The 26,652-nt window shown below is 52.7% G+C and overlaps 1 protein-coding gene across 1 annotated transcript; it reads left to right on the top strand.

Annotated features, from left to right (window-relative positions):
* The first annotated feature begins 390 nt into the window (after positions 1-390).
* TP53BP1 (tumor protein p53 binding protein 1) lies at positions 391-26,231 on the top strand. The gene is given in 26 exon segments (XM_087973022.1): positions 391-614; positions 1,429-1,498; positions 2,240-2,430; positions 3,294-3,387; positions 3,834-3,925; positions 4,719-4,822; positions 5,339-6,011; positions 8,142-8,240; positions 8,535-8,756; positions 9,012-9,063; positions 9,200-9,292; positions 9,918-10,368; positions 16,947-17,099; positions 18,197-18,444; positions 18,934-19,104; positions 19,187-19,284; positions 19,287-19,349; positions 19,352-19,585; positions 19,687-19,878; positions 20,059-20,241; positions 20,437-20,630; positions 22,245-22,337; positions 25,116-25,188; positions 25,191-25,314; positions 25,477-25,622; positions 25,917-26,231. Coding segments are annotated over 26 exon segments (4,455 nt in total). The 5' UTR covers positions 391-457; the 3' UTR covers positions 26,102-26,231.
* Positions 26,232-26,652: the final 421 nt, after the last annotated feature.

Here is a 26,652-nt window from a genome sequence, read left to right as displayed (position 1 = left end):
CCTCCCTCAGGCCCCCTGGGCTACCTGCCTGGAACCAACGGTCAAACCACCGCCTTCATCTCGCCCTCTGTTTGAAAAGGGGGCGACACGTTGGGCCAGCATCGCGCCCTCGTCTCCGAACTCCCACTTCAGGGAGCGCATTCGCCGCCCTCAGAAGAGCGCCGCCGGTGGCGACGGGCCCAGCGAGCGAAGCCCACGGGGGCCCCGGGCGAATTCCGAGCCTGCAGGTGAGAGGACCGGGAAGGCCCCGCCCACGCCCCGCCCCGCCCCGCCGCTGCTAAACGGCCCAGGACGCGGAGGCGTGGCGCCAGCGGGGCCCTGCTGCGCCTGCGCACGTGCCCACAGGGAAGGCGCCCATGCATCCTTGGGAAGGGGGGCGCGTGCCGCGCGAGCGCCCTGCGGCTGCGCAGAGCCGGGACGTCGCCCCGCCCACCGCCCTGCCGCCGCCGGCGTCGCCATGGACCCGTCGGGCTCGACTTGCTCGATGGCCGACACGCCTCGCCTGCTGGTGGAGGACTCGCAGCCGGAGCCGGAGCGGGGCGGAGAGGCGCTGAGCCCGGTCCTGGAGCCGCCGCCGCCGCCGCGCTCGCTGGTGTGCCCGGAGGCCGGCGAAGGTAAGGGGGAGGGGCGCGGCCTCCCGGGCGCTGGGGCCTCTCCGGGCGGCGGCCGAGCCTCCCCCGCCTCGCAGCGTCGCCCTCGCCCAGCCCGATGGGGAGCGCGGCCAGAACCGGACGGGGCCGGCGACGTGCGGGAGGGCCGCGGGGGCAGCCCTGGGCCTCGGCCCGCCTCTCCGCTCCGCTCCGCTCCGGAGGGTCGGCGGGGCGGGCGGAGAGGCAGCCTTGGAGCGGGCGGCGGCGGCCTCCGGGAAGGGCCCCTCTTGCCCTCCGCCGGCACAGTCGGGCGATGGCGGGCGGAGGCGGCTAAAGCGGGCGTGGAACCGGCGGCGGGACGGCACAGGCTCTGCCCATTTCGTGCCCGGGCCCCGGTTAAAGTTGGGCTGCCCGCTCCCCCGCCCCGCTGGCGGGCGGTTTCTGTGCCGGGGGAGCCCCGGGAAAGGTGCCGCCTTCCAAAGAGGCCGAGAACGGGGCTTTGGCTGGCGCCGTCGGAAGGCTGCCTTTCAGTTGTGGGGAAATGTTCGGCTTGGAGGCCCAGGCAAGCCCGTGAGACCCACAGGGCTCGTTGGGTGGATGCCATGCTGGGTCTCAAAAGACCCGGGAGGCTGCCCAGCTCCCTCTGGGGAGGCTGCGGGGGCGGCCCTTGAGGCCCAGCTCAGGCTTTGGGCTGCTGGGCAGGCCCTGGGGGCCCGGGGTCAGCCCTACTTCGCCTGGCCGGCTGCTGGTTTGCTCTAGGTGAAGCTCAGGTTCTACTAAAGTCATTGTGACAATTTCATAGCTTGTAACCAAACATCCATTCCTGGTTCTTTCTTAGTTCCACCTGCAGACCAAGATAAAGCCGGCTGTCGTATAGTAAGGAAACCCAGCAGTGATTCTTCTGAAGGGTAAATATCTGTCAAATTTGTTTTTCACCCACCTGGGCATCTAACTCGCCACAACTAAAACAAAAGCAGAGACGCCTGGAAAGGAATGGAGCCGTGGGGCGTCCCTCTCTTTTGTGAAAGGCCTGCAGGAACAGCCTTTCTAAGCCACAGCCGGGTGGGGCCTCCCGGTTTCCATGGGGGGAGGGATCTCATCCCAGAGGGCAGGCATTGCTTCCGGGAAGGGTCTCTTGCTGGGATGATGCTGTTGAAGGAACCCGGAGCACCTAAGCAGGCCAGATCAGGGCAGTTGGGCAGACGCTACAGGAGACCGTCTTTCCAAGAGAAATGATACAATCAGAGCGTTGGAAGGAATCGTGCAGATGGACAGACGAAGGCGTTTTCCTAGGCAGAGAATTTCTTTTGTCTTTCTACTCCTGCCATTAAGATGCTTTTCCTAATGTTCACCTGGAATTGCCTTCCTGTAACTCAGGATTGTTGTTATTCTGTACTCTAGGATGTTGTTGCCCTGTGTAGCCTCCCTTCAGCCAATTGATATGTGCCACCGTAATTCCCCTCTTCCTGAGGCTACGTGATCTGATTTCTCTCAATCCTGGGTTTGCAGCTTTTTAATGTCATTGAAAAGAAATTCTCTGAGACTTACTTGTACATCTGGTGTGTTTACCATTTGTTTTGACTGTCTGCAAAGTTACAAGTTGGTACCTATGCTGGGCCATGAGAAACATTTCCACTTGAATTCCACAGTTCAAGCTCCGTGTCCAGCCATGTCCCTGGAATAATGCAGCCCCATAAAGAAACCCCCGAGGGCCCAGTGTCTGCCTGCCTCCTCCTGGAGAGGACACCGCCAGTGAAGAACCCTCATCCTTGGCCATTGGAGGAGGTTGAGCCTGTCTCTTCTACGCAGGAGGACATGTTTGGCCAGAATAGCTCAACAGGTGATGGGAGGCTGTGATCTTTTTCTTGCTCAATGTTCCCACTTTGAAGTCAGGCTGGCCTGCTTTGCTTATCCCGGTACTTGAGGAGTGGGTGATAACTAAGAGAGGAGACTGTCTGGGCCCCCACAAAATGAAGACTAATTTGAAGCAGGACGGTGAGGAACGTAGTACATACGCCGTCTGTCTTGTGAGCTAAGTGTAAGTGGAATAGAAATCGCTTGGTCCTGTCATGGGACCATGACTTTGTGGAGAGCAACCTGCACCTGCTGTTTAGAGCCCTAGAGCTGAATGCCATGCCCCCCCTCCCCATTGTGCAGGGACAGGAAGGGGGGGTACTGGTTTCATTTCAGAGAGAAAGTTTAATGCCCATTTGCACTTGTTGTATTACCAAAGTATCTCTTTCCAGCAAATAAATTTATTGTTGTAACTACATTGTTGTTCCGTGGTGAATATTGGAGCATTACCTTCTTGTCTTGTTCAGACAGCTTTGAGTATGTTGTAACCTGAATCAGCAATGTTGAGAAAAGTAACAAACAGGGCTGTGGGTTTCTCAGAGCAGAGGGATTCTCGTCATTCCCCTGTGGCATCTGGAGAGCCCCAGTTCTTGGGTGCTAGATTTTTTTCCTGACCTGCCAGGAGCAGCTGACTGGCTCCCCAGGAAGCAGACTGGCCTCTCCAGGGGAAGGTATTTCTTCAGTGCTGGAGAATGGGAAGCTTCTTCCTGCCAGCCACAGTGTTCCTAGCAGCCATGCGAAGGGTCCAAGGTCCTTTGCAGTTTGGGGTAGGTGCAGGAAAGCAGCCCCAGCAGCTGGGACCTGGATTCTGAAGCGACTCTCTTCCGTGTTTTAATGCACTTGGAATAGCTCCAGGCAGACTGGAAGAGGCCAGTTCCCCATCATCCACTCCAGCTGATCCTCTGCGCGTCCTTCAGCTCTCTGGACAAGGGCCTCTCTCCAAGTAAGTGGCAAGCTTGCCAGGGTCTTTTCCGCCCGATGCATGCTTCTTTATGTCTCTCCTGTTGAGGTGCCTTTATGGGTGTCTTTCTTTGGGATCCTTTTTCTAATCGGTTGCTTTGCTTTGCTTTGCTTTGCTGCTCCTTCTTTCTCCTTTTGGTGTTCCGTGATTTTGTTTGGGTTCTTGCTCTTCTCTGAAAATTTGAGGTGTGGAAAATATTTCAAGGCTGGCTCTAAACTTGAGATTACTTGCAGTCCATTTTGAAGTTGTACTGTCAGATCTGGAAATCAGAACATTCGTGCTTTGAGATGGTTTGGCCATCTCTGCTGAGGACCGAGGACTCCGCTTTGCTCTTCAGCCTTTTGCTTGTCTTCTGTTGGCCAAAGTAGAGGGATGGGGGGTGCAGATGGTGGAGGTCTTTATCTGTTCACTGTTCTCTCTCCCCTTAGTTGTGCTTCAGGTCTTGCTAGAACAACTTCTGATGTCTTACAACCAGTGCCTTTTATTCTTCCCAGAAGCCCAACTGAACAGGAGGCAGGAGGTATGCCATCCCTTTTTGCCAGATTAGTTACACCTGGGAATGTCCCGGTTCCCCGCTTGGTTCTTGGGGGAGGAAGAGGCTCTGAGGACTGACTTGATCTTACATTTAGGAATGGCAGTACAGTGGAGTAGTCCGTTTTCCCTTCATTTGCCACGAGGCTTTCTTGTTTTCTATTTGTTTAGAAAGTGTATATGGCTGTCCAACTCATTCACGATGACTTCGGGAGACACACGATAGTAAAGCCTCCCATAAGCCCCCACCCCCCCTTGCCTCCCTGGCAACAACAACCCAACAAACCGTTTAGTGGGCTCCGTATCACCCTCGAGGCCCACTGGCAAAACCATGTCTTCAAAGGAGTCCTTTGAAAGACTATGGAGGAGGGAGCCACCACGGAGAAGGCTCTTCTTCTTGGTTCCACTAGATGAACCTCCTTAAGAAAGGAGACCTGTAACATACTCTGCCTCCCCCATTCTGGTGGGTCAGATGGACGAAAGTGGGAAAAGGCAGTCCTTCAAATAACCTAGCCCCAAGCCTTGTAGGACTTGGAAGGTGACAACCAGCACGTTATTGTGAATTCTGAATTGGGCCCAGAAGCAGATTATGAACTAGTGCAGCTCCTGCAAGAAAGGTGAAGGGTGTGCACATCTATACTTGCACCAGGCTGCTGCATTTGGACCAAGTGAACGAAGTGAAATTTCTGGGAACTGTTCAAGAATGGCCCCATCACAGCAGTCAAAAGTGGTGTCAGTTTTCTAGAAGTGCTAATCTCCACTTTTTTCACAATTCTAACTAGGAAAGCAGGAAAGCCCACCGTTGGAGACTGCAGGCACCCTTCAGGGCTCTGTTCCAGTTTCTCAAGATGCTTTTGTGCTGCCATCCCAGCCCGAGGTCTCTCACGTGAGTGACTGCCTGAGCTGCTGCTGCTGCTGTGAATGCAGGTAGCAGCCAGGCAAAGGGCCCAGTGAGCCTGTCACATTCCGAAAGGCCTTTTCTGCAGCAGAAAAAATTCTGAAGGTCCAGTGGTCAGCTTGGGAATAGCAATGGCACTTAGACTTGTATAACGCTTCACGGTGCTTTACAGCCCTCTCTAACCACCTGAGTCCTCATTTTACGAATCTCAGAAGTAGGGAAGGCTGAGTCAATCTTGAGAATCGAACTGCCAAACTGCTGGCAGTCAGCCGAGGTAGCCTGCAGTGCTGCATTCTAAGCACTGTGCCCCCGTCTCCTGAGGGGAAATTTCTGTAGACTTTTCCTTAAAAAGGGCCTGTCAGGGATAGCTAGTCTGCCATAGAATTTCACTTGGAAGCCACACGATGCGGTTTTATGGTCTTGCTCGGTGCCAGCCACGAAGGCAGCTGACTCCGGGCTGCAGAGCGGCAGGAGGGATGGCATCCCTTTCCTTTTCCTTTGCAGGACCCCTTTCTCCCCACTCCAAGCCTGGAGGAAGGCTGTAAGACAGGAGCCGAGAAAGGAGGAGGAAGTTCTGCAGAGGCTTCCCTGGCGGAGGCTTCCCGAGAGGACGACTGTGTTTTGGCCCTCTCGGCCAGTCAAGGCAGTCAGGGGACCCCAGCGGAGGAGGGGAAGACCCCTGGCCATGCTGCTTCGCGTGCGTTGGAGGAGAAGCTTCGCTTGCCTGAGGACTGCAGTGAACAGGAGGCTGAGGAGGAGGCTTCCCTTGGTGACCCTTGCAGTGACCTTGGCCATGAAGGCAGCGGGCCAAGCAGGGCATCTTTGCTCCCGGAGACTCCCTGTGAAAAGCCAGAAGAAGTCACGTTGCTGGATGAAGGACTCTCCCTTCGTCTGACGATTTCCCAAGCCGTAGAGCAAGCAGAATGCTCTGCAGTTAGGGAAGCCTTTCCCCCAAACGATCCACAGGTAACTGGCGAGTCAGGAAAGGTAGAGCAAGGTCCTCTGGATCATCCCAGCAAGGCTGGGCTGGAAGCGCAGAGCCTGAGTCGGAGGGTCCATCCTGGAATGATGCTGCAACAGACCGATTCTGAGCCCCGACCGGAGCAGGGGAGCAGGCAGTCCCAGAGAAGAGCTGGTAGTTTTCCTGGAGAGATTCTGCATGCCCAGGTCCCGCCAGGTAGGGACCCACCCAAGGGCAGCAATGCCTGCCAGAGAAGAGCTGGCTGGGGTGGGTGGAGCGGCTGCTTGGCAGGGACCAGGCAATCTGCTGGGAGCCAAGTCGGGGGGAGCCCCAGGACCTTTCCTGGGAATGATTTGGGTTTAGAAGAAAAGATGCGAGGTTATCCTGTGGGTTCATCCGGAGCTGTGCCACCCCATCCAAGACCAGAGAGGACAGTTGTCCATGGACCAACGTACCCCAAGCCCAGAGCCATTCCCTCTTGCCAGGGTTCAGTTTCAGCCTGTTGCTCCCTTAGTAGCTTCCAGGCACAGCGAGAGGGCGGTCATGGCGTTGCCTAACTCACCATGGACACAGACATGTTTGTCTTACATGTGAATTCTTGCTATTCCTAAGACTTGCTTAGACTCGAAGTGAAGTTCATGAAGATCAGGCTTTAAACAGGGTAGCTTTTGGCTAGCGATCCTCCTCTTCCCATAATGACCTTCAGAATTTCTTGTCCCGCAGTTAAAATGTCCCCCATTCGGATTCCTGCTTATGAAGGCTTCTCTCGCTTTCTTTTACAGGAGACTCTTGACGGACTCTTTTTCAGCGTTTCTTTGACTAGCATGACTATTTTGCTCTTTTCTCGCATTCAGCACGTTGGCTCCAATATGTTAATTCCTCTGCTTAAAACATTGCAATTTTTCTGCTCTGGCTACTGATTTGGAGCTAAGTGCTTTGAGTCCGTGAGGTCACTGGAGTAACATTGATCTAGTCCAATTAATTTTGTTTCTTCAGCATACTTGTTTGTTTAGCTCAGGAAATTGAAATAACTACTATTAGTCTTGGATTGTACGATTTTAAATCTTCTTGAAGAAACCCGATCCCTCCTTGTTTGAGCCCCCATTCTTGGTCTGTCTGACGGGGGGGCTTCCATTTTCAAGCTTCTGCTCCATCCGAGCAACAGACCCCTTTGCCTCTCCTCTCTTTGAGCTGCTCCTTCAGAGAGACAGAATCATAGAGTTATAGGGCTAGAAGGGGCCTGGGAGGTCTTCTAGGAAGAAGTTGTTCTTTTGGTCTTGTGCTCTTTTCAATTTAAGCAACTCTTTGTATGCTTGTTTGACTCTGCTTGAACTCAAAGCATATTCTCTTTCTATTCTTACTGCTTCATTTATTTTATTAGACTCGTATGCCGCCCCTCTTTCCTTAAGTCGCCATCTCATCTTCCTTCCCTTTTCCCTGCCATCTTCCTTGGGCAGTCCATCCAGTCCGCTGCATCTCCCAAAGGCCTCTGAACTGGGGTTTCTCTCCTTCTCTGAGTAGAGCAAGCATCCCTCTTGGCCCTCCCGTCTGTGGGCTGCAGTTCCCAGGCAGGCTGCAGCAAAGGGGAAGCGGAGCTGCTGGAGTCCCAGGCTGGGCAGGTGCGGGGACGATGGAGGCATCGTTGGAGAGACTGTTTTTGTCCCAAACTCTTGAGTTTTCTCCCCTTGGCAGGAACGGGTATCTTTGGTTGCCTGTCTGCCTGCCCCTTTCCATGAAGCCCATGCAATTTCTTTTGGCATAATAATTCTATTCTACAGTGCCATTGTAACTTTGAACGACCATTAAACCAATGGTTGTAAATTGAGGACTACCTGTCAATCTTCTTGTCCCTCCCTCTTTGATTCCCTTCTGGGTTCAACCCATTTTTCAGTTAGCAAACCCAGAAACCCCCACTGAATATTTGCCCTTTTTAGCAAAAAGTTTATAAAAGGTCTTTTATAATGATGCTTATTTTATCCCTGATCGCCCAGGTCAGTTTTGCTCTGTCTGAAAGTTCTGTCATCTTCACCAGTCATTCCCCCATGGTTGCTGTTCCAGGTTTTGCGCCCATAGCAACCTTGCGCCATTTCCGGTGGGGTGGAGAGGGAAAGGGCTGGACCAGGAGTGGGGAGAGCCACGTTCCCCCTCATGCTCAGCCCTAAAATGGGGCGTGGAAAAACTGCTGCCCAGCAAGCAGCAGAGTTTGGGCTCCAGGGACGCAGCCTCCACCCTGAGGGGGCTGACCCAGGGTGATAGCGGCCATTTGAAGGACGGCTGCTTTGGTCGATTGCTTGGGATGAAGGCAAGAGAAGCGAGGAGGTGGGACTGTTTTGCCTGTCATTTCAGAGCCGCCCTTTTGTCTCCTACTGGCGAAAGAGAGAGACGCCCTCACCCCGCCCCTGGTGGGCCAGCACAAGAAAGGCCCCAGGCACAGCACCCCCATCGGTGAGTGGAGGGCGGATCCTGCGGGGGCAGGGAGAGGGCTTGTCAGGGGCCTCTGGGGGAGACCAACTCGAGAGTCAGAGGGGGGCTGAAGCTCTGCGTGGCATTGTTGCCTTAACGATGAAGCAGTTTTGCCAGCTGTACCTTTGGGGCTGGTTGGCCCATTGCCTGAAGGGCAGCGGTGGTGCTGGAAGAAGGCGCCAAGGCTGGCACACATCTCCACGGACCTTGCAGAAAAGAAGCTTTAGAGGCCCCGGGAGCCCTTTTGAAGCTGCCCTTTTCCTCGGCTTCTTTCAGTGGTGGGAAGCGATCCAGAGCACCCTGCGATTGGCCCAGAGGGCAGAGACGGCGTCTTGGAGGGGGCTGGCTCGGCTGGCATTGCAGCCATGGAGGAGAGCCCCCAAGGGAGTTCTGTGGTGGCCTGTGAAGAGGAAGAGGACGGGGGGCTCTCCCTGCGTAGGAGCCTGGTGACCCCCGTGATGGAAGAGAGTGACGAGCCTCTGCCTTTCAGCCTGGAGAGTAAGAGAGGCCACCCAGGAATGGTGACCGGGGGCGCTGGCCCGGGAGGTTTTGGCTTTTTGTGTGTGTGTGTGTGTGTGTGTGTGTGTGTGCTGGTTGCCTCCAGTGATTGGGATGCCCCCCACCCGGTGACTGGGAGACCCAGGTGAGAAAAGGGGTCATTGAGGTGGCCGCCTTGAATGCAGCTTGTTTGGAGAAAGGATGGCTCCTATTTGAAGGTCGCTGTATTCTGCTCTTTCTCCTTGCTCCCCGTAGAGCCTGAAGGCAGGGAAAGGACGAACGGGCTGGCCACCGCAACCAGTCCCAGGTAAGACCTCTGGCAGGAGAGAGTTTGGCCCCCACCCCAAGCGCCTTTGCTTTGTCGGGGAATCCGTGCCGGATGGCGGGAGAAGGGAAGCTCCAGGGGCCTTGGCCCTTGACGCCTCTCTCCCCTCTGTCTGCAGTTCTCAGAAGACGCCGTCGGTGTTCGCTCGAGTCTGTGGCCCCCTCCCTGAAGAAAAGGCTCCGGGCCCAGGACAGCCGTCCCCCCTGTTCAGGCAAGGCTCCAGCCGGGGCCTCCTGGCCGCTTCTTCTGCAGGGACGGAGAACTCCCCTTTTTTGAGCAGCCTCCGTCTTTCTGGGTCTCTTTGCTGGGTCCTTTGTTGAGAAGGTTGGGGACTTTTTGCTGCGTTTCTTCAGCCTTGAGAGTTGCCGTCTTTGATTCCCTGCAACGGTTCCATCTGGCCAGAGACTAATGTCCAGCCTCACTTTTTATGCTGCTCCTGTGGGATTCCAGGGGCTCCAGCTTTAGGGAGAAGGTAGCCATGGCAAGTAGGCCGCGGCACCTAAGTTGAGTAACGTTGAAGGGAAGAGTCGGGAATGGTCAGTTGCTGGTGAGCCCTGGCGCCTCCTGAGAGGATTCCCTCTGGGATAGACACAATGGGGGAGCAGCTGGCTCACAGCCAAGCGCCAACCACCCACAGTCGCTTGCTTGTGAAATGGGCGGCATATCAATTGAATAAATAAACGGTCATGCTGGAAGGGAAACCGCATCGCCTAGAGGCAGCATCCGACGCAAGGGAAGCTCAAGGGTTGGATCGTTGCCTGTTGGCTCATCAGATTAGACAGGATATTGGATCCGATCCAACAGAGTTGCTTTTTTGTCATTATCCTGTATTTTAGGGGTGACTTGTTCAATTTTCCAAGTTCCCAAGAAGAAGAGGAGCCACCACGGACCTGGAAGGATCAGCAGAAGTGTGTCTCCTTGGGTTGCAGACAAGTCCCATCTTCTGAGGTGGTGGCTAAAGAGCAAGCAGAAGGCTGTGCTGAAGTGGGAGGAGAGGCCATGGAGGTGGAGGTTGCCCTGCTGCAGCAAGGGGAGAAGGGGCTTGGGGGCACCCCAGAAGACAAGCCCGTCCCAGAGTCCGGATCCAGCCATGGCAAGAGCCCCCAGGTTCCAGGGGAGCGCCAGGGAGGCCCCATCTCAGCTGCCACGCAGACGGCCTCTGCCGCTCAGGTGGAAGTGGGCACCAGCACCGCCTGCCCTCTGCTCCTCCAGCGCAGCGCCAGCGTGCAAACAGAGCGGGACTTTATGTGGCGGCCCGGAAGCCCCCCAGAGGCCTCGGCCAGTCAGGTGAGGAAGGACGGGACCATTTGGAGTTCAGGCAGCTCCAGTGCAGCTACCTGACAGCAGCAGGGAAATTTACAAAGGAGAAATCATTTCTTTTTGCCTATTCAGACCCATCAGGTAATCCCAGTGTTGAATATTTCAGGAGACTATCATTGAAGTACTTCAGTTAGAAAACCCTGAGCAGGTTTCTCTTTTTAGGAGCTGATGGCAAACAATGCATCCCTTGAGCAGCCAGGCAAAAGCTTTGGGTGTTTGGGGGGGGGTTTGAAATGCCACGGGTGGGGGTGGGGGAGAAGGGAGTCATGCAGAAAGTAAGTGCCAGAATGTTGGGGGCACAGTAGGAAAAACTGCCCTCAGTCCACTTCTCCCTAGCCCCCTCCTGGAGGTAAGTAGTTTAGGAGGGGCTTTACCCTGCCACGGGAGTCCTGCCAGCACTTTCTGGATTGGCTGCAGCTCCCAGGGGGTCTCCAAAGTCTGTCCCAGGTCATGCTGGGCTGCCAAAGCACCTCCCTGGGGGGCAGATTGCATGGCATTAGGGCGAAGGCGAGTTCTGAGGGAGAGCTGGGACTGATCTTGCCAGCACAGCCTGGAGTTCCAGACCTCGACGTGTTCAATAACACCGGGGTCACCAACCCCTGAACCAGGATAGCCACGAGCCCTGCCTTGCCCTGACTACTGAAAGGAATGGCCTGGCCTGGTGGGCCTGGGGTCCTAAAGTCGGTCCCTGTAGCCTCAGGCCCTCCAGGCGCTGGCAGCCGCCCCTGCCGATCACGCTGGGAGCAGCCAGGAGGCCCGAAAAGCTGCCTGCGGTCCATGGGGGGCCGGAAGGTGGTCAGAGGGTGGCTGGGCGGCTCCTCTGCTTCTCCTGGGTGGGAGGTTGCCGAAAGGGAGAGCGGACGGGTCTTGTGGTCCTCTTCAGCTTCCTGGTTCTTGAGTTGGCGGAGCAGTGAGGCTGGGCTCCCTTCCGCCGAGTGTCTTGGAGAGGAGCGGCTCCACTGCGGGATTCCTGCTCAGCTCCCTCTCTCGGGGCCACTCCTCTCAGTGTGGCTGCTATGGCCACAATGTGGACTTTTTATGTGGTTCAACTCTCTTCTGTTGCTGTGGTTTCTATGATTTGTGGTAGAGATTGAGGAGGCCACAACCCTCGGCAGGTGTGGCCCTGGGGCTCTCACCTCTGTTCTATTCTCCATGGCAAATTGGCCACGTGGGGTGAGATTAAGTGTAGTCCCCGCCTAACCTGCCTTGGGCTGCCTTGGGTTGCTTGTCCCTCTGCCCATCACAGCAGCCCCTGCTCTCTCCCCGCCCATCTACCTGGGGCCCTGCAGATGAATTCTGGATGGGAACCAGGGGGCGGGGGAGGGTAGGCCACCACAGCTGAGCCAGTCAGTGAGAAATAGGGGATGCCATAGAGAAGTTGCTGGTTGGCAGATGGAGCGTTTGGTGTTTGAATGACACAAGTGGTGGTGTCAGCTACACAAGTGTGCAACAGCATTTTTACTTACTGATTCCTTAGAGCCTCTAAAGCATTGGCTATTTTATCTGGAAATGGAAGCGGTGTCAGGTTTGGGAAAAGCCTTCCCGGGTCCTTTCAGCATCCAAAGCTCCTTGGGGTCATCTTGACCTTTCCCAAAGGAGGCTGGTCTTGGCCATTTTCTGGTGACCTTCAGTGGACAAATAGGATTTTTCACTGGACTGGCCTTTGGCTAATGTGTTGTTATGGCAATGGTAAATACATCACATTTTTTTCAACAGGTTTTTATTGTTGTGTTTTCTGCCTTTGGGGTTGCTTGTATTCTACTTATGGATGAACTGAGGTAGGTTGTAGTTTAAATGTATTTGAATGAAAGTGATAATTTTTAAGCATCTGTGCTACACAAAACAAAAAAGAGAAAATAGAGCATTTGAATAGGAATCATACAGAATTAAACTTGTCAATAGCACAGATAATCTTATATTCTCAATATTAGGTATAAATGCTTTCTAACATCTCTTCTGTGTAAAAGGCTTAGATTCTATCAGTTTCATCAATAAAGAATATTTGCAGCTCAGGCTTGAAATGAGGGTTCCTTTGTGCTTCTCTCAGCCAGGTTGTTTTCCTGCAGATGTTTCATGACCTAAACTAGGTAACATCATCAGTGCTAGCAGGGAGTGGGGTTTGCTGTCAGTTGATGTTCTAGTGCAGGGGTGTCAAACTGGCGGCCCATGGGCCAGAATGTTGTGCGCAGGCCACGCCCACCCCAGCTCCATGAAGGGCAAAAAACATGGTGATACATCACGTGATGGCAACGTGAGGCCACGAGTTTGACACCCGTGTTCTAGTGGCTTGCCAGGGTTAGTGGGAGAGATAGTGGAGATTCTTTGGTTGGGCTGTTTACTGTTGGCTTGTTTGGCAGCCCCTTGGTTGCAGTATTGTTTACTTCTGGATTGTTGGTCTGATGTTGACCTTGGTGTTAATCTCTGCTCATCTGGGTGCTGATTGGTGGCAGGGAGAGTTTTGGTCGTTTTGTTCACTTCTTGCACAGTATGTAGCTGTTGTTTATGTGTCTGTTGGTGGCCAATTTGTCACAATGTCAGGCTTCCAGGAAATCTCTAGGGTTTTCAGACTTGGTTTGGTCTAGGATGGGCACGGTTTCCCCATTGAAACTAGGGTTAATTCTGTCCGTGGGTTGAGAAATGAAAGGTTTTTCATCGTGTCTACTGACTGCTACTGGATGCCTTCTGCCAGTCCTCTGCCTGTTTGGCCTACATATTGGCTGTTGCAGTCTTTATTTCCACTGTACGTTGGAGATGATTCTGGGGCTGCTGGGTTTTTTTATAACTTAGGATGTTTTGAAGAGCTTTAATTGGTTTGCGTGCTATCCTGATACTATGTGGTTGCAGTAGTCTGTTGGTAGTTTCTGAGATGTTTTGGAATCTTTTAATATTCCATATTCTTTTGAAAATGTTGGTGATGGTTTTGTGGGTGTTCTCTAATTGGTCCTGTTTTATTGTGGTGAAGTTGTCATCTGCATACCTGATTCATATTTGGGGTTGTATTTGTGGGAGTGCTATTGACTCCAGATGTTGCATTACAACTTTCGCTATGAGTCCTGGAAGTGGTAATTCCATGATTTGATTTGTTGACAAGTTTGTCCATTGAATTGAAAGTATGTGGTTAGGCTGAGGTTGATAAGATCCATGATTTTGAGTGTTTCAGTCTTGGTGTATTTGGTTAGGTCAGGTGTCCGTGGAGCAAAGTAGTCCTGGATTCTTTACTTAATTCTGGCTCTGTGGATGTGAAAAGGTCTGTGACAGCAAATGAGGCCCTCATTTCATCCTCATCTATTGTTGTGTCTTTGATTCTTTGAAGGCCTGTTGTGGGGAGTTGATGGCGTATTTGCTTCCCCCTGTGAGGTGCCGAGGCTTTTTGGTTAATTCTTTTGTGATTCTGCAGGTTGGGGTTCCTGGTAATGATACAACTGGAAGGAGAGGTTCTGTATTTTGGGGCATCTCTAGAAACATGAAAGATGGGTCCACTGCTTCTCATCCGTCCCTATTCCTCTTTGGTAATTTGATCTTTCTTGGTGAGGTCACTGAGAATTTTCTTGAGCCAGTTCCCCAAAGTAATCGCCAAACCTTCTGCAAGAGAAGCTGCATAAGAACTCTATATAGACATGCACCAACATTGCAGCAACCCTGAACAGCAGGAAAAGGAAACAGATCATCTACACACCTTCCAACAAAATGGATATCCACACAACTCCAGCAAAAAGTGCCCGACCACTTAACACACCATAACCATAACCACAACCAAAACAAACCGCAAAAGGGATAATAACACTGCCATATATCAAAAACAGCTCAGAAACTACGAAAAGACAATGACAACCACAGGGCATCAGCGTAGCACACAAACCAACTACAAGTTCTCAACTTACCATAGTTCGTTTAGTGACCATTTGAAATTACGACAGCATCGAAAAAAGTGACTTATGACGGTTTCTCACATTTTTGACCACCCCCATGGTCACGTGATCAAAATTGAGCTGCTTGGCAGCTGACTCATATTTATGACGATTGTAGTGTTCTGGGATCTTCTGACAAGCAAAGTTAGTGGGGAAGCCAGATTCGTTTAACAGCCGTGTTACTAACTTAACAACTGCAGTGATTCACTTAAGTAACTGCGGTAAGAAAGGCTGTAAAATGGGACACATTCACTTAACTCTCTCGCTTAGTGACAGAAATGTAGGGCACAGTTGTGGTTGTAAGTTTATATATAGCTGTAAAGCTCTCCAAAGCATCCTAAGTTATAAAAAAAAACCCAGCAGCCCCAGAATCATCTCCAACGTACAGTGGAAATAAAGACTGCAACAGCCAATATGTAGGCCAAACAGGCAGAGGACTGGCAGAAGGCATCCAGTAGCAGTCAGTAGACACGATGAAAAACCTTTCATTTCTTAACCCACGGACAGAATTAACCCTAGTTTCAATGGGGAAACCGTGCCCATCCTAGACCAAACCAAGTCTGAAAACCCTAGAGATTTCCTGGAAGCCTGACATTGTGACAAATTGGCCACCAACAGACACATAAACAACAGCTACATACTGTGCAAGAAGTGAACAAAACGACCAAAACTCTCCCTGCCACCAATCAGCACCCAGATGAGCAGAGATTAACACCAAGGTCAACATCAGACCAACAATCCAGAAGTAAACAATACTGCAACCAAGGGGCTGCCAAACAAGCCAACAGTAAACAGCCCAACCAAGAACTTGTAAGACCAACCCCATAAACACTGACAGGGGAAGCCACTGGACTAGAACATCAGCCGAGAGCAAACCCCATTCCCTGCTAGCACACATGAAATGTCTGCAAGAAAACAACCCGGCCCAGAGAAGACCAAGGAACTCTATCCTTTGGTACCCCCCCCCCACCACCAATAAGCTGGTGCCATAGATCTAGCATGAAATAGCGGTTATGATTCTGGCTTACTACCATGTTTCTCCAACAATACGGCCTCCACCAGTAGGAAGGCCCAGCATGTTTTTTGCGCATAAAATCAAATTAAGCCCCTCCCCCAAATTTAGGCCTATCTTGAAATATGCAAAATAAGGGGGAAGGGCAGGAGACTTGCCGTTAGGAGCGCCCGGCAGGCAGGAATTCCTCGCCACCAGCCGCTCCTAATGGATGATCATGGCGAAGCGCGGAGAGCTCCCTACTCCCACCAAACACCTTTGCTGCAGACACCTTTGGCACCCGCCGCTGTTGCTTTCCCTTCTGCCCATTCCGCTGCCACGTTTGGAGCTGCCGCTTCCGTGTTTGAGTGCTGCCGCCATTTGGAGCTCCAAGCGCGGAAGTGGCAGCTCCAAACATGACGCGGGCGATCTTTATTTTGGTCCGCGCAAGTTCAGAGCGAGCAAGAGAGGGAGACTGCGATGCCTCCATCCGAGATGGCAACCTCACTAGTGGATCACAATGTGGCTGGAATCCCGAATCGGCGGGATACGATGGCAATCTTTTGGAGCGAGAGGAAAGGGAGAGAAGAGTTGCGAGGTGTAATTTGCAGGAGGAAGTGGGTGTACCCCACGGCAGGGAGCCCAAGGAAGAAGGGCCGGTAGGCAACGGAGAGCGTCCCGTAGCTCTGGAAGCAGCCTAGAGACGCACCCGGGAAGAGGCGCAGATGCTGCCTTGTAGTCCCCAAACCAACAGCGTGCCCCGCCTTTAGTTATGCGTGCGCTCCGCTCTCTGGGCATCTCCGTGTGATCGTGACCCTGTCCTTTCCACCTGGCGCCCTTGCTGCTTTCTGGCTCTTTAGCGACCGGCTTCGCGTTTGGAACACGTTCGCGTTTGGAGTTGCAGCGGAATGTGGCAGCGGAATGGGCAGAAGGGAAAGCAACAGCGGCGGGTGCCAAAGGTGTCTGCAGCAAAGGTGGCAGTAGGGAGCTCTCTGCGCTTCGCCATGATCACCCGTTAGGAGTGGCTGTTGGCGAGGATGCAAGGGGGAATTAAGTCACCCCCGAAAAGACGGCCTAGCCGTTTTTTCGCTCAAAAAAAAATAAGGCCTGGCCTTATTATGTGAGAAACACGGTAGGAGGAGAATCAACTGGTATCCTATTTATGAACCATGTGATACTTCCTAGCTACTTCCAGAGGCAATTCAATTGAGAAGCACCCCATGCCCTGTTGTCTAAAAATAGTTCTTCAGATGGAAAAAAAAAGAAGGGGGGGGGGGGAGTCCCAATTGCAATATCTATGTAATTCTCATGAAGCAGCCTGAAGGTGGTTTGCCAACTTTTTCATGTGTTTGACTTGTCAGGCTAGTTTGTAGCCTTTCGATTTCCTGCTAAGCTCCCATCTAAGTACCAGCCAGCTCTGATCCTGCTTTAGCTTTCTTTCACAATTGGCCAGACTTGATACCTGCGGTTGTTGAGACTACGTTTAGCTAAATCTAGTGAGCATTTAGGGGTAGGTTAGAACTGGAAGCAAGAACGACCAGCTTACATGCAGTAGTCAATTAGTAAATGTTTCAGTCCAAACCCAACGTACTTGGTTTTGATGAAAGGATGTCTGGAAATATTTTGGATTTTCTTTTTTTCTTTAGAAGGAGGAAGAATTTGAACTGCCCCACCCACCAGCAGGTAGAGTCCTACAGCGCCATGTGAGAACAATTCGGGAAGTGCGCACCCTCATAACACGTGTCATCACAGATGTTTACTACAAAGATGGCAGCGAAGTGGAACGACAGGTGGTTGAGGTAGGGTGTTTCCAATGAGGCCCCAGTAACGCTGAGGACCCCATGGTTTTCGGCACAATCTCTTCAAGGGTGTCAGATGTCCGTCTTTTAGACAAAGGCAAAGGCCGCGGCAGCCATCTCCGGAACTAAAGGAGGCTCTTCCATACTCTGCTCTCTTCCAAAGAGGGACAGCCATCTTTGCTTGCAAAGTGAATCAAGTCACATCCAGAAGGATCCAGATTCTGGGGGGCCCTGAGGGGGGACAGGAGTGAAAGGGAGGGGTCAGAGGTAGGGGAGGTCAGGTTGGACCCCCTCCCCCATTTGCCTGAGAGCCAAAGCGATGGTTGAAGATCCCTCCCAGCTGAAGGACTTTATTGGTGGAAGGAAGTTTTTCTGCCTGGGCCCGATTTAATCTCTTGGCAGGCTGAGGATATTCCAGTCCTCCAGAGCACATAGAAATGTAGCAACAATGCTCTCTGGTATATTTGGGCCCTCCCAGCCAAGCCTGTGTCTTTGAGGGTGTCCCCCAGATCCAGGACATGGTGAGAAGCCAGGCCCGTAGGTTCCGCGGAAGGTCCTGAGCCCATCCGTTGGAAAGGCTGAGGCTGCCCGCCCCGAGGGCCTCATCCATCCAAGGGAGCCACGTTCAGACCCAGAAAGAGGAGAAAGGGATGGGGGGTGCTGAGGGAAGAAAGGAACCTCCGAGGAAGCCAATCCCAGCCCAGCCCAGATCTACCCTTTAAGGTAGGAATGGATGCCAAATGTCTTCTTTCTCCGGGAAGGAAAATCTGTTTTGCACGCTTTTCATTTTTATCCGTGGGATGAGAATGAAACGGAAGGCTGCTTTTGCTGGAAAACTCTCTATCCTTTCAGAAGAGATTGAAGGGCCGTTTGTCTGGAACGGTACAGGGTGTCCTGCTTGATCAGAGAGTTGCACTAGAAGACCTTCCAACTCTGTTATATGCTGTTATTTCAGGTATATGGAATGACAGCAGAGCGTGAGCAGAGTTGTACCTTCGAAATGCCATCAAACAGTGCAGGGATTCTGGGAAGGGTGGATGTTGGTGTGGGAAGGGCTGGGATGAGGAGGATGGCATCTGGAGCCTGGTCTGTTTCAGGAGCGAGAAGAGCCCCACGTGGATTGCTACGAGTGCGAGGTGGACGTCTCTCCTTCCCGGACGGGGGACTTTTCTCCGACCTCCGGAGACCTTGGAGACCTCAGCTCCTTCTCCTCCAAGGCGTCGGGACCTCATCAGACGTCCAGTGGAGGAAGCAGTGCTCCGTCCGCCACTCGCAGCCGCCTAAACTCTGCAGGCCCACGAAGAGGCTTTCAAGACTCGGCCTTGTCCACGGCCAGGAAGCCAAGGTGGGTGGAGGCTTTGGAGATTGCCTGCCAGTTTGCACAGAGGTCTGTTGTGAAGTTCTTGGGCGTGAGAAAGTCAGTTGATGTCTTGCAAGAGAAGCTCGTGCCAGAGTTCAGAAAACTGAGCTCTGAAACCTTAAGTGTAGTTTAACTCATTGAGCACAGAGGCAGATAAACAGACGTCAAGAGTCCAGATGTCTGGCAAAACTTTGTGAAGGCCACCATGTTATTGAAAGTTCCCTCCGAACTCCGTCATGAAGAGTAATATTAGATGGTCCTTTACTTATTCAGTTTCTTTAGCCACCCATCTCGACCATCTTTTGTAGTCCATCTTTGGCCTTGGTTAGCAACACACTTTTTCTGGAGACCTCTGAACGTTTAGCCACTTCCAGGGTTTTCCAAAGGGAAAAGGAGCTTTCACACCCACGATCCATGTGTCACGAACCTGAGCGGCTTCCTATGGGGAAGCTAAGCTGCCTCTTATCTTCCCAGCCCAAAGAAAGGGACCGGCTTCTGCCCAGCCCATCGTGACCACGGCAAGGCCGCCGTGGGGGACGAGGCGGGAGACCCTGGCCCCAGCAACCAGCAGTGCAGGGGCGCACCTCTCACCCCCCGTGGGCGAGGGCGAAGGGGCCGCCCCGCTTCCCGATCCACCGGAGCAAGGTAAAGCGGGAGCGAGCGATGGGAGCGGAGGTTTCTTGGCCGGTCTTTGCCGCCCCGGTAATCCCTCTTGCTGTTTTTGCAGGGGCTCCATGCAGGCCGAGGCAGATCTTTCAGCCGGCGCCTCTTTGGATGGGCAGCCCAGCCTGGGTCCACATCTGGAGGGACGGGAGCAAGCAGAGACCCTCGGTGCCGCAGCGGCTCCCCTGAAATCCCTCTGCAGGAGCAGTCAAGCGCCTCTGACGATCCCAGGCCCCCTCCCCTGGGAGTTGCCTGGTGGGCCTCCGGGTGGTAGCCAAGTGGTCATCCAATGGCTACTTCTACTCTGGGACCATCACGCAGGATGTGGGCGGGGCCAAATACAGGCTGCTCTTTGACGATGGCTATGAGTGCGACGTTCTGGCCCGAGACGTCCTCCTGTGCGACCCCCTCCCTCTGGAAACGGAGGTGACGGCGCTCTCCGAGGATGAATACTTCAGTGCAGGTAACCACCTGTTGGTTCGGAAGACACCCGTCACTCGGGGTGGCGGGACAAGGGGAGGGAGCAGGATGGGGCCTCGGCCTGTAGCTCTGCCTTTGCTGCAGGTGTGGTCAAGGGCCATCGGAAGGAGGCGGGGGAGCTGTTCTATTGCGTCGAGAAGGACGGACAGCAGAAGTGGTACCGGCGGACGGCGGTTATCCTGTCCTTGGAGCAAGGGAACAGGCTCCGGGAGCAGTTTGGACTCGGCCCGTGTCAGCCGGCCACTCCTCTGACCAGGGCAGCCGATATCAGCCTAGGTGTGGCCCTGAGACGGGAGTCCCAGATGGGTGGCCGGAGTGGGAGGGGCTGGGCTGGAGAGCTCAATGCAGAGGCCGCCCTTTGTGCCCCTGGGGGAGGGCTGCAGGGAGGCTGGGGCAGCCCTGTGCTGGGGGGCTTACCAAAGGTGAAGCTGACTGTGCTTTACCTGGTGGACCCAGATAACCTGGTGGAGGGAAAGCGGAAAAGACGCAGCCTTGCTCCACCCAGCCCCTCCAGTGGCAGCACCACGCCTGTCCGCAAGAGCCCGGAGCCCCTTTCCGGCAAAAGGAAACTGGCCGCTGTCTCCGAAGAGGAGCAGTCCCCAGCCAAGCGGGGGCGGCACCTGGCCCTGTCGAAAACAGGTGAGGCTCGCCCAGGCGACCCTGGTCTCGGCTGCCGTCTCCTGAGCCTGGGGGGCTGCAATTTGGCCGTGCTCCTCCGGTGACTTCCTCCCATGCTGGGATGTCCTGGCTGGCCTCCCTCTCTCCACACTGGCTCTTGGGTTTTCTGGGAAGAGCTGGCAAAGGGCAGGAGTTGACCTTCCTCTCTGTCTGCAGGAGCTGCACATGCCAGGGAGATGGCAAGCCCGTCAGGTGATCACTTGGCACCTGATCACCGATGGGGCCCTTTGCCCCAGAACAAAACCCTTTTTTTGGGCTACGCCTTTCTTCTCTCCATGGCAAATGCAACAGAGAAGCTTTCTAGTCATCCAAAGACTGCAGTGAGCAGCGAAGAAGAAGAAGAAGAAGAAGAAGGTGAGGCCACCTGGCTTGCTTGCATCAATGTGGGTTGGTCCTTCTGGAACACTCAACATTCTCTAGTTAATTGTAGATCTTTGATGGTGATGTATTGCATTAAAAGGGATGTCAATATATCAAACATTATTAACTCCTGGGCAGAATTAAGGTGGTGCTGATGGCTGCATGTACATGTTGCACTAAATTGAAACCAAACCACTGTCCTCCAGCTCTCTCTCCCCTTGACTGACTTTCTTCTATCTGGAAGTCTTGGCGTCCCTTTGCAAGGGCTTTCTGGGTTGGATCCAAAAATTCCTCATTTTCCCTGGTCAGTCGGACAAGTTCACACCTGGCCCTTCACCTCTTCCAAGGAAAATCCACCCTTCCTTGCAACATGGGCAGTTCTTGTCACCTTCAAGGAGAACACCTGGTGTGGAAGTGGGAATGGCCTTTAGGGACAGGGGGAAGAGGTGCTGCTGCCAAGACAGCTGGTTCAGCGGGAGTCCTGACTGTAACGTCTCAGTGGGGGCCAGGAGGGCATAGAGACAAGATTCTGCTAATAGAACATTACAATGAAAGTAGTATTGGTCTATAGGACTTAAGGTTTCTAGCCTAGCCAACCTTTAAGTGCTGATATCAAAACCAATTCTGATTTGGGGAGAGAGGGAAACTTCTGCCTTTTTGTTCACTTTCTTTCAAGATGATTACATTTGAGTGAAATTTTCTTTAGTGGAGCCACGTGTGGCCAAGAGCATCTCAAAGGCAGGGAGGGAAGGTCCCGGCCACAGGATGGCTCCCAAGATGGGAGGGGGAGGAGCTGGAACAAGAAGGAAAAACTGGAGCTTCAACATCTCTGGATTAAATCTCCAGGAGGGGGGGAGGAGGGAGGCTTCGGGGTGACAGAAATATATTAAGAAATCAATGATGTATTAAGAAATCAATGAAAGTTCAAAATACTAGAAGCATTAAAGAAAAACTTGCTGAGAACAGGATAGTAAAATGGCCTCCTGTAGCCCTCTACCAGCGAAAATGGAGCTCAGGGGAGGGGCACACACAGCCCCCCCCCAGCTCCATTTTTGCTGGCTGAGGGCTGCAGGGGGCCGTTGCGGCTGATACGGGAGCCTGGGGGGCCGTACACAGCCCTCCCGAGCTCTGTTTTCGCTGGCAGAGGGCTAGCAAAACAAACTAAAAACAAAAGGAGAAATGTTTCCCCTTTTGCATTTGAGCATGCAAGAAGGGACAGGAAAGGAGGAAGGGAAAGAGAAAAGACAAAGAAAAACAAGGAAAGATTGGAAGAGAAGAGAGGAAGGAAGGAAGAATGAAGAGGGAAGGAAAAATGGAAGGAAGATTATAATGAGAGTGAGGGAGGGTCTGAGGGAAGTCCTCCCTTAGCATTTGGACACAACAGGTGCCCCTGACATCAAGAAAGACCTTCTAGCAACCACTGCAATCCAGTATGGGGCCCAGAGGCGTGTGTGTGTGTGTGTGTGTCTGCCTACGGGAAGAAAATTGTTCCCATGAACTTGATATTAATCTGCTTGGAGGCTTTCTCGCAGGCGTGATGCGAATATGCAATGCTGGTTTGAAGGAAAAGTAAGAACTGTCCAATATACTTCCCTATTCCAGAATTAGTGGAGAGAGTACCTTACAACAAACCCTACACTGAGCTACAACTCCAAGCAGGAGGCGGTTTCATCCTAGAAGACTTCAATGAAAGCCAGGTCAGAGTCCCGGGCGGGGGGATGCTTATAATAAGGCAGGGAGACGAGCTGTGAGCAAAAACCCGTTGATGCAAGGGTACATCAAGAAGGCAAAGTGTCCCCCTCCCTCCACAAGGTTCTGGGATGCCCGAAGAAGGGATTTGTTTTACATTGTTTTCAGACCGCATGAGTGAGCCAGATCTGCTTTTGGCTTCAGTAAATGACTGTATGCTTTTGGCGGCCACCAGCTTTTGTGGTGGCTCCTGTGACTTGGCCGTTTTTGGCTACAAAAAGCCCCCAGTACTTTGGTGATCACATGTTATAATCGTGACTTTGTGACTGGGGGTGGGTGGATTTTCTATGTCTGCCCGGGTATCTCGGTGGGAAAGTGAAGGGGTTCTCCCAGGCCTTTGGAGTGTCGGGTGGCACGAGGGCTCCGTGCTTGAGGCGCTGGGCTTGTTGGCTAGAAAGCTGGCAGCCCAGGTTTGAGACCCAAGCATCACGCCATAGGGTGAGCTCCCATCCTCGCTCCCGATCCTGCCCACCTCGTGGTTCAAAAGTCTGCAAATGCGAGTAAATAAATAAGCACCGCTTGACATGCTGGCCACATGACTGCGGAAATGTCTTCCGACCGTGGTTGGCTCAATGGCCTCAAAACGGAGATGAGCACCACCTCCAGGAGTCAGCAGCAACGCGCAGAGTAAAATCGGCAGAGGCCGTTTTAGGATGCTGGGCAACTCCTGCTCTGATTTCCAGGCCGTGTCCCCCTTGTCCGTGTTTAGCAAGGACGGCCCTGAGTATAATCAGCATTGTGGCTGGAGGGCCCTGGGGGAGGCCCCTGAGCCTTCAAGGGCAGCTGGCTCTTGACCCTTGAAGAGCAAAAGCAGACCTCTGAGGTTGTTCAGGACGCCAGCAGCCCCCCCTCCCCCCCAAAACAACAACAACAACAACACAACCTTCAGTGAACTTCCTCTTAGCCGTGTTGTGTCCTGCCCTCCAGTCTTAGGTTCAGCTGCATTTTGTGCTTGTCCCAAATCTCTGTTGTTGCCGTTTGCAGCTGCCCTTTCTTTCCCGCTTTTGGTGAGGTGGAGTTGGCCATTCAAAGATGATCTCCCCCTGCTTCTTTCTGGCACCTGCGCTCCTGCTGCTGCTGGATTTTTTGGTATCGAAACCTCTTTTGTGGCGTCTGTGTGCAAAGTTTAGTTTCACCCTCTATGTGAGAAAGAGCTGGATAAATAAGGCAGAGAGATTCTGAGGAACAATCAGATATGGGCAGAAAAAGAAAAAAGGCCCACTCCGGTTGTTCTTTCAGACTTGCAAGAGCCTGTTAGCAGAGCCTCCCCATAGCAGCTCATCCGGTCAGATTCCGGTCTGGTCAGCCTTGATCCACAGATGAGCAAGATCAGCAGCAGCAGCGACCTTAACTGACCCTAGTAGCCTCTCCTCACCCGTTGATCAAGTTGTTTTCACACCATCTTAGCCATAAAACCAAAAGGCAAGCAGCAGAATATTGCGACGTCCTGCTGGGAAATAATCTTAGCAGGAAACAGGCATGTTGCTCTGTATGTTGTCTCCTGGATTGCAGGCCTGGCAAAATATCCAGGGAAATATGCTGAAGAAAAAATAATAATCCAAGGACAGAAGCTGTTTATTCAGTGATGAAAGGGAAGCCGGCCAGGACCCAGGCTGGGCTGAGCTATTTTGGGGACTTGTACCCATCTTTCAGAGCATAAAGCTGACAAAAGGGACTTGCAAAGCCTAACAGTTATAAGTAAAGATACAAGAAGTTGTTTCATTAAATAAAGGTTCCTTAAATAAAACCAACTTCAACCAAATAAAAGGCCCAGGGCCACTGTGGTCCAAGTTATAAATGAATCATCTCAGATTTAAGTGAAAAGCCCAGTTAAGGAAGATCTCAGGTAATGAATGCAGCCCACTTCTCTGCCTCTATTCAGCTGGGAGTGAATTGTCACCTTCATGGAGCACTCCAGCATCTATCAAACATTGCCAGATTAAGGACTTGGCTGATGCTTCCTGGCAGGTCTTGTGCTGCAGGATTCTCTTCCCAAGCATTGTTGGGATGCAGCCTTCCTGGCTTCTGAAACCACGAATGGCCAGACCAGCATCTGCCTTACTGGCTTCAGGAAGAAACAGAGAAAGAGAGACGGGACAGTGCTGGCCATCAGCAAGCCTTTGATTGACAACAGTAATTGGGGCCAGAATTTCCATTGCTAAGCGATCTGGCTGTAAAGGGAGACGGGCCGTGACTTAGTCGTCATAGCAGCTCCAGCGCTTCCAGTTGCCCTCCTTGAGCAACTCCAGTGCTGCCAAGGGTGATGCCAGGCAACCCCCCTTTGGGGCTCCCCGTTGCCTTTGCTAGCTGAAAGCCAGCAGGGATGTCATTGGGAGGGGTCATCACAGCAGGCATTGTTGAGGGCTAGTCTTGAGCGCCCCTCATTCAGTGCTAGCGAAGGGTCTGCTGTAAAAACTGGGTCTTGGTGGCTTTCCTGAAGGACAAAGTTGGGACTATGCTGTGCACGTTGCCCGTGAGCGGGAGCCAACGCAGGGCAGTCTGCACAAAGCCATGAATGCTCCTCCTCTGTCTGGCAAACCTTGCTTTGCTGTGGGACCAAGAGCGTCTGTTCTCCTTAAGTGTGGCTTGCGATTAAGGCAGGCCCAGATTTGTTCTTGGCCTCCCTCTGGCCTGCTGGCCTCACCTTTGTTTTTCCCAACCTCTGAGGCGACCTCCGTTTGTGGCTGGATTGGCACCAATGTGACACTCCCCCCCCCTCGATCCAGTGCAGCGCAGCCTACGAGTGCCTCCTGATAGCAGACCAGCACTGCCGCACCCGGAAGTACTTCCTGTGCCTTGCCCGGGAATCCCCTGTGTCTCCCACATGTGGGTCCATGACAGCTGCCTGGCCAATCAGACTCAGAACTACAAGAACTACTTGTTGCCAGCTGGCTACAGCCTGGAGGAAGAGCGGTTGCTGGAGTGGTGAGTGGCCGGCTGTGGGCAGGGAGGTGGCCTTGGGAGAACCAGCCGGCTTCAGTACAAGGTGGGGGTGTGTGTGTGGGGAAGACATTGCTATCCCAGCCCAGCAGGAACATCTCCGGTGTTCAGTGCTTATCCCAGATGCCTCGCTGCTCTACTTTCTAGGCATCCACGGAAAAATCCCTTCCAGAGGCTGAGGGTGCTCCTGGTGTCTGACGAACCACAGAACTTCCTGGAACTCTGGTCAGAGATCCTGATGATGGGAGGAGCCGCTTCAGTTAAGCAGCAGGAATCCTCCACGTGGAAGAAAGGTGCAGGCAGCTGCCACCGGCTCTCTGGGGATGGGGCAAAGGGCTATTCGGGTGCTTTTTAGAGGGGTTGGAACAACTTCCCCCCCGAGTTGAAGGCATATTTTGCCTCTGCGTAAGGAAGGGCTTGGCATAGAAAAAAAATTAACCGCCCCCTTTTCTATTCTAAAAGGATTCCTAGGATCCTTTGAGAAACTGGGTGCATCTCCTGCGAGATCACGGTTTCATGGGAAAGTGTTAAGCATGAGATACGCAATACTAGAAACTGACCCTCATTGTTTCCTCCTGTTCTTCTAGATGTGAGTTTGGGTGTGTTTGATGTGGTGGTGACAGATGCTTCCTGCCCAGCTGCCATGGTGCCCTGTGCCAAAGCATTACAGCTGCCAGTAGTAACCCAGGAGTGGGTGATCCAGAGCCTCATTGCCGGAGAGTGTGCTGGTTTTAAATATCCGAAGTATCAACATGATTACGTCCCCTGTTAAAGCTCCCATTTTGCTTTGTGGCATTTTCATTCTCTAGATTTTAAACTTTTTTGTGGTGTTTGACTTATGCATGGTGTGCTTGTATATAGTTTTAATGTGAACTTTTATGATAAAATAAATGGTGATTTCTTATCTTGGTCATTATTATACTATTACTTGCACCGTGGAAGGATTTATCAGTAATTGCTGCCAGCCTGCCATACTGGCCAAGGAATTCTGGGAGTTAAGTCCACAAGTCTTAAAGTTGCCAAGTTTGGAGACCCCTGGTATGAATTATAGAATTTGTTTTCACAATGCAAGAAGCTATGTTGTGTGAACACAGAGAAATTTAGTGCAGGTGCTCATGGTACACAACACAAGGCTGGGAATTCCAAACTTAGGCCCCCTCCCTCCCTTTTTGCAGCAGAAAGTTTCTTGCAACAAAAGTTTCAGATGAACCTGCTGAATCCCAGGTGTGCAAGAGGAAGTTCGTTAAAAGCAGTACAAACCAGTCTCAATGAATATACTTAGAAAAGCTGATTTGAAGAGCTGCAAACACAAGGAGGGAGCAT

Source organism: Notechis scutatus, chromosome 11, assembly GCF_049901735.1.
Source record: "Notechis scutatus isolate UNSWTSFEM ecotype Mainland chromosome 11, rNotScu1.2, whole genome shotgun sequence".
Lineage (NCBI taxonomy): Eukaryota > Metazoa > Chordata > Lepidosauria > Squamata > Elapidae > Notechis > Notechis scutatus.
This window is presented reverse-complemented; position numbering and strand designations above follow the sequence as displayed.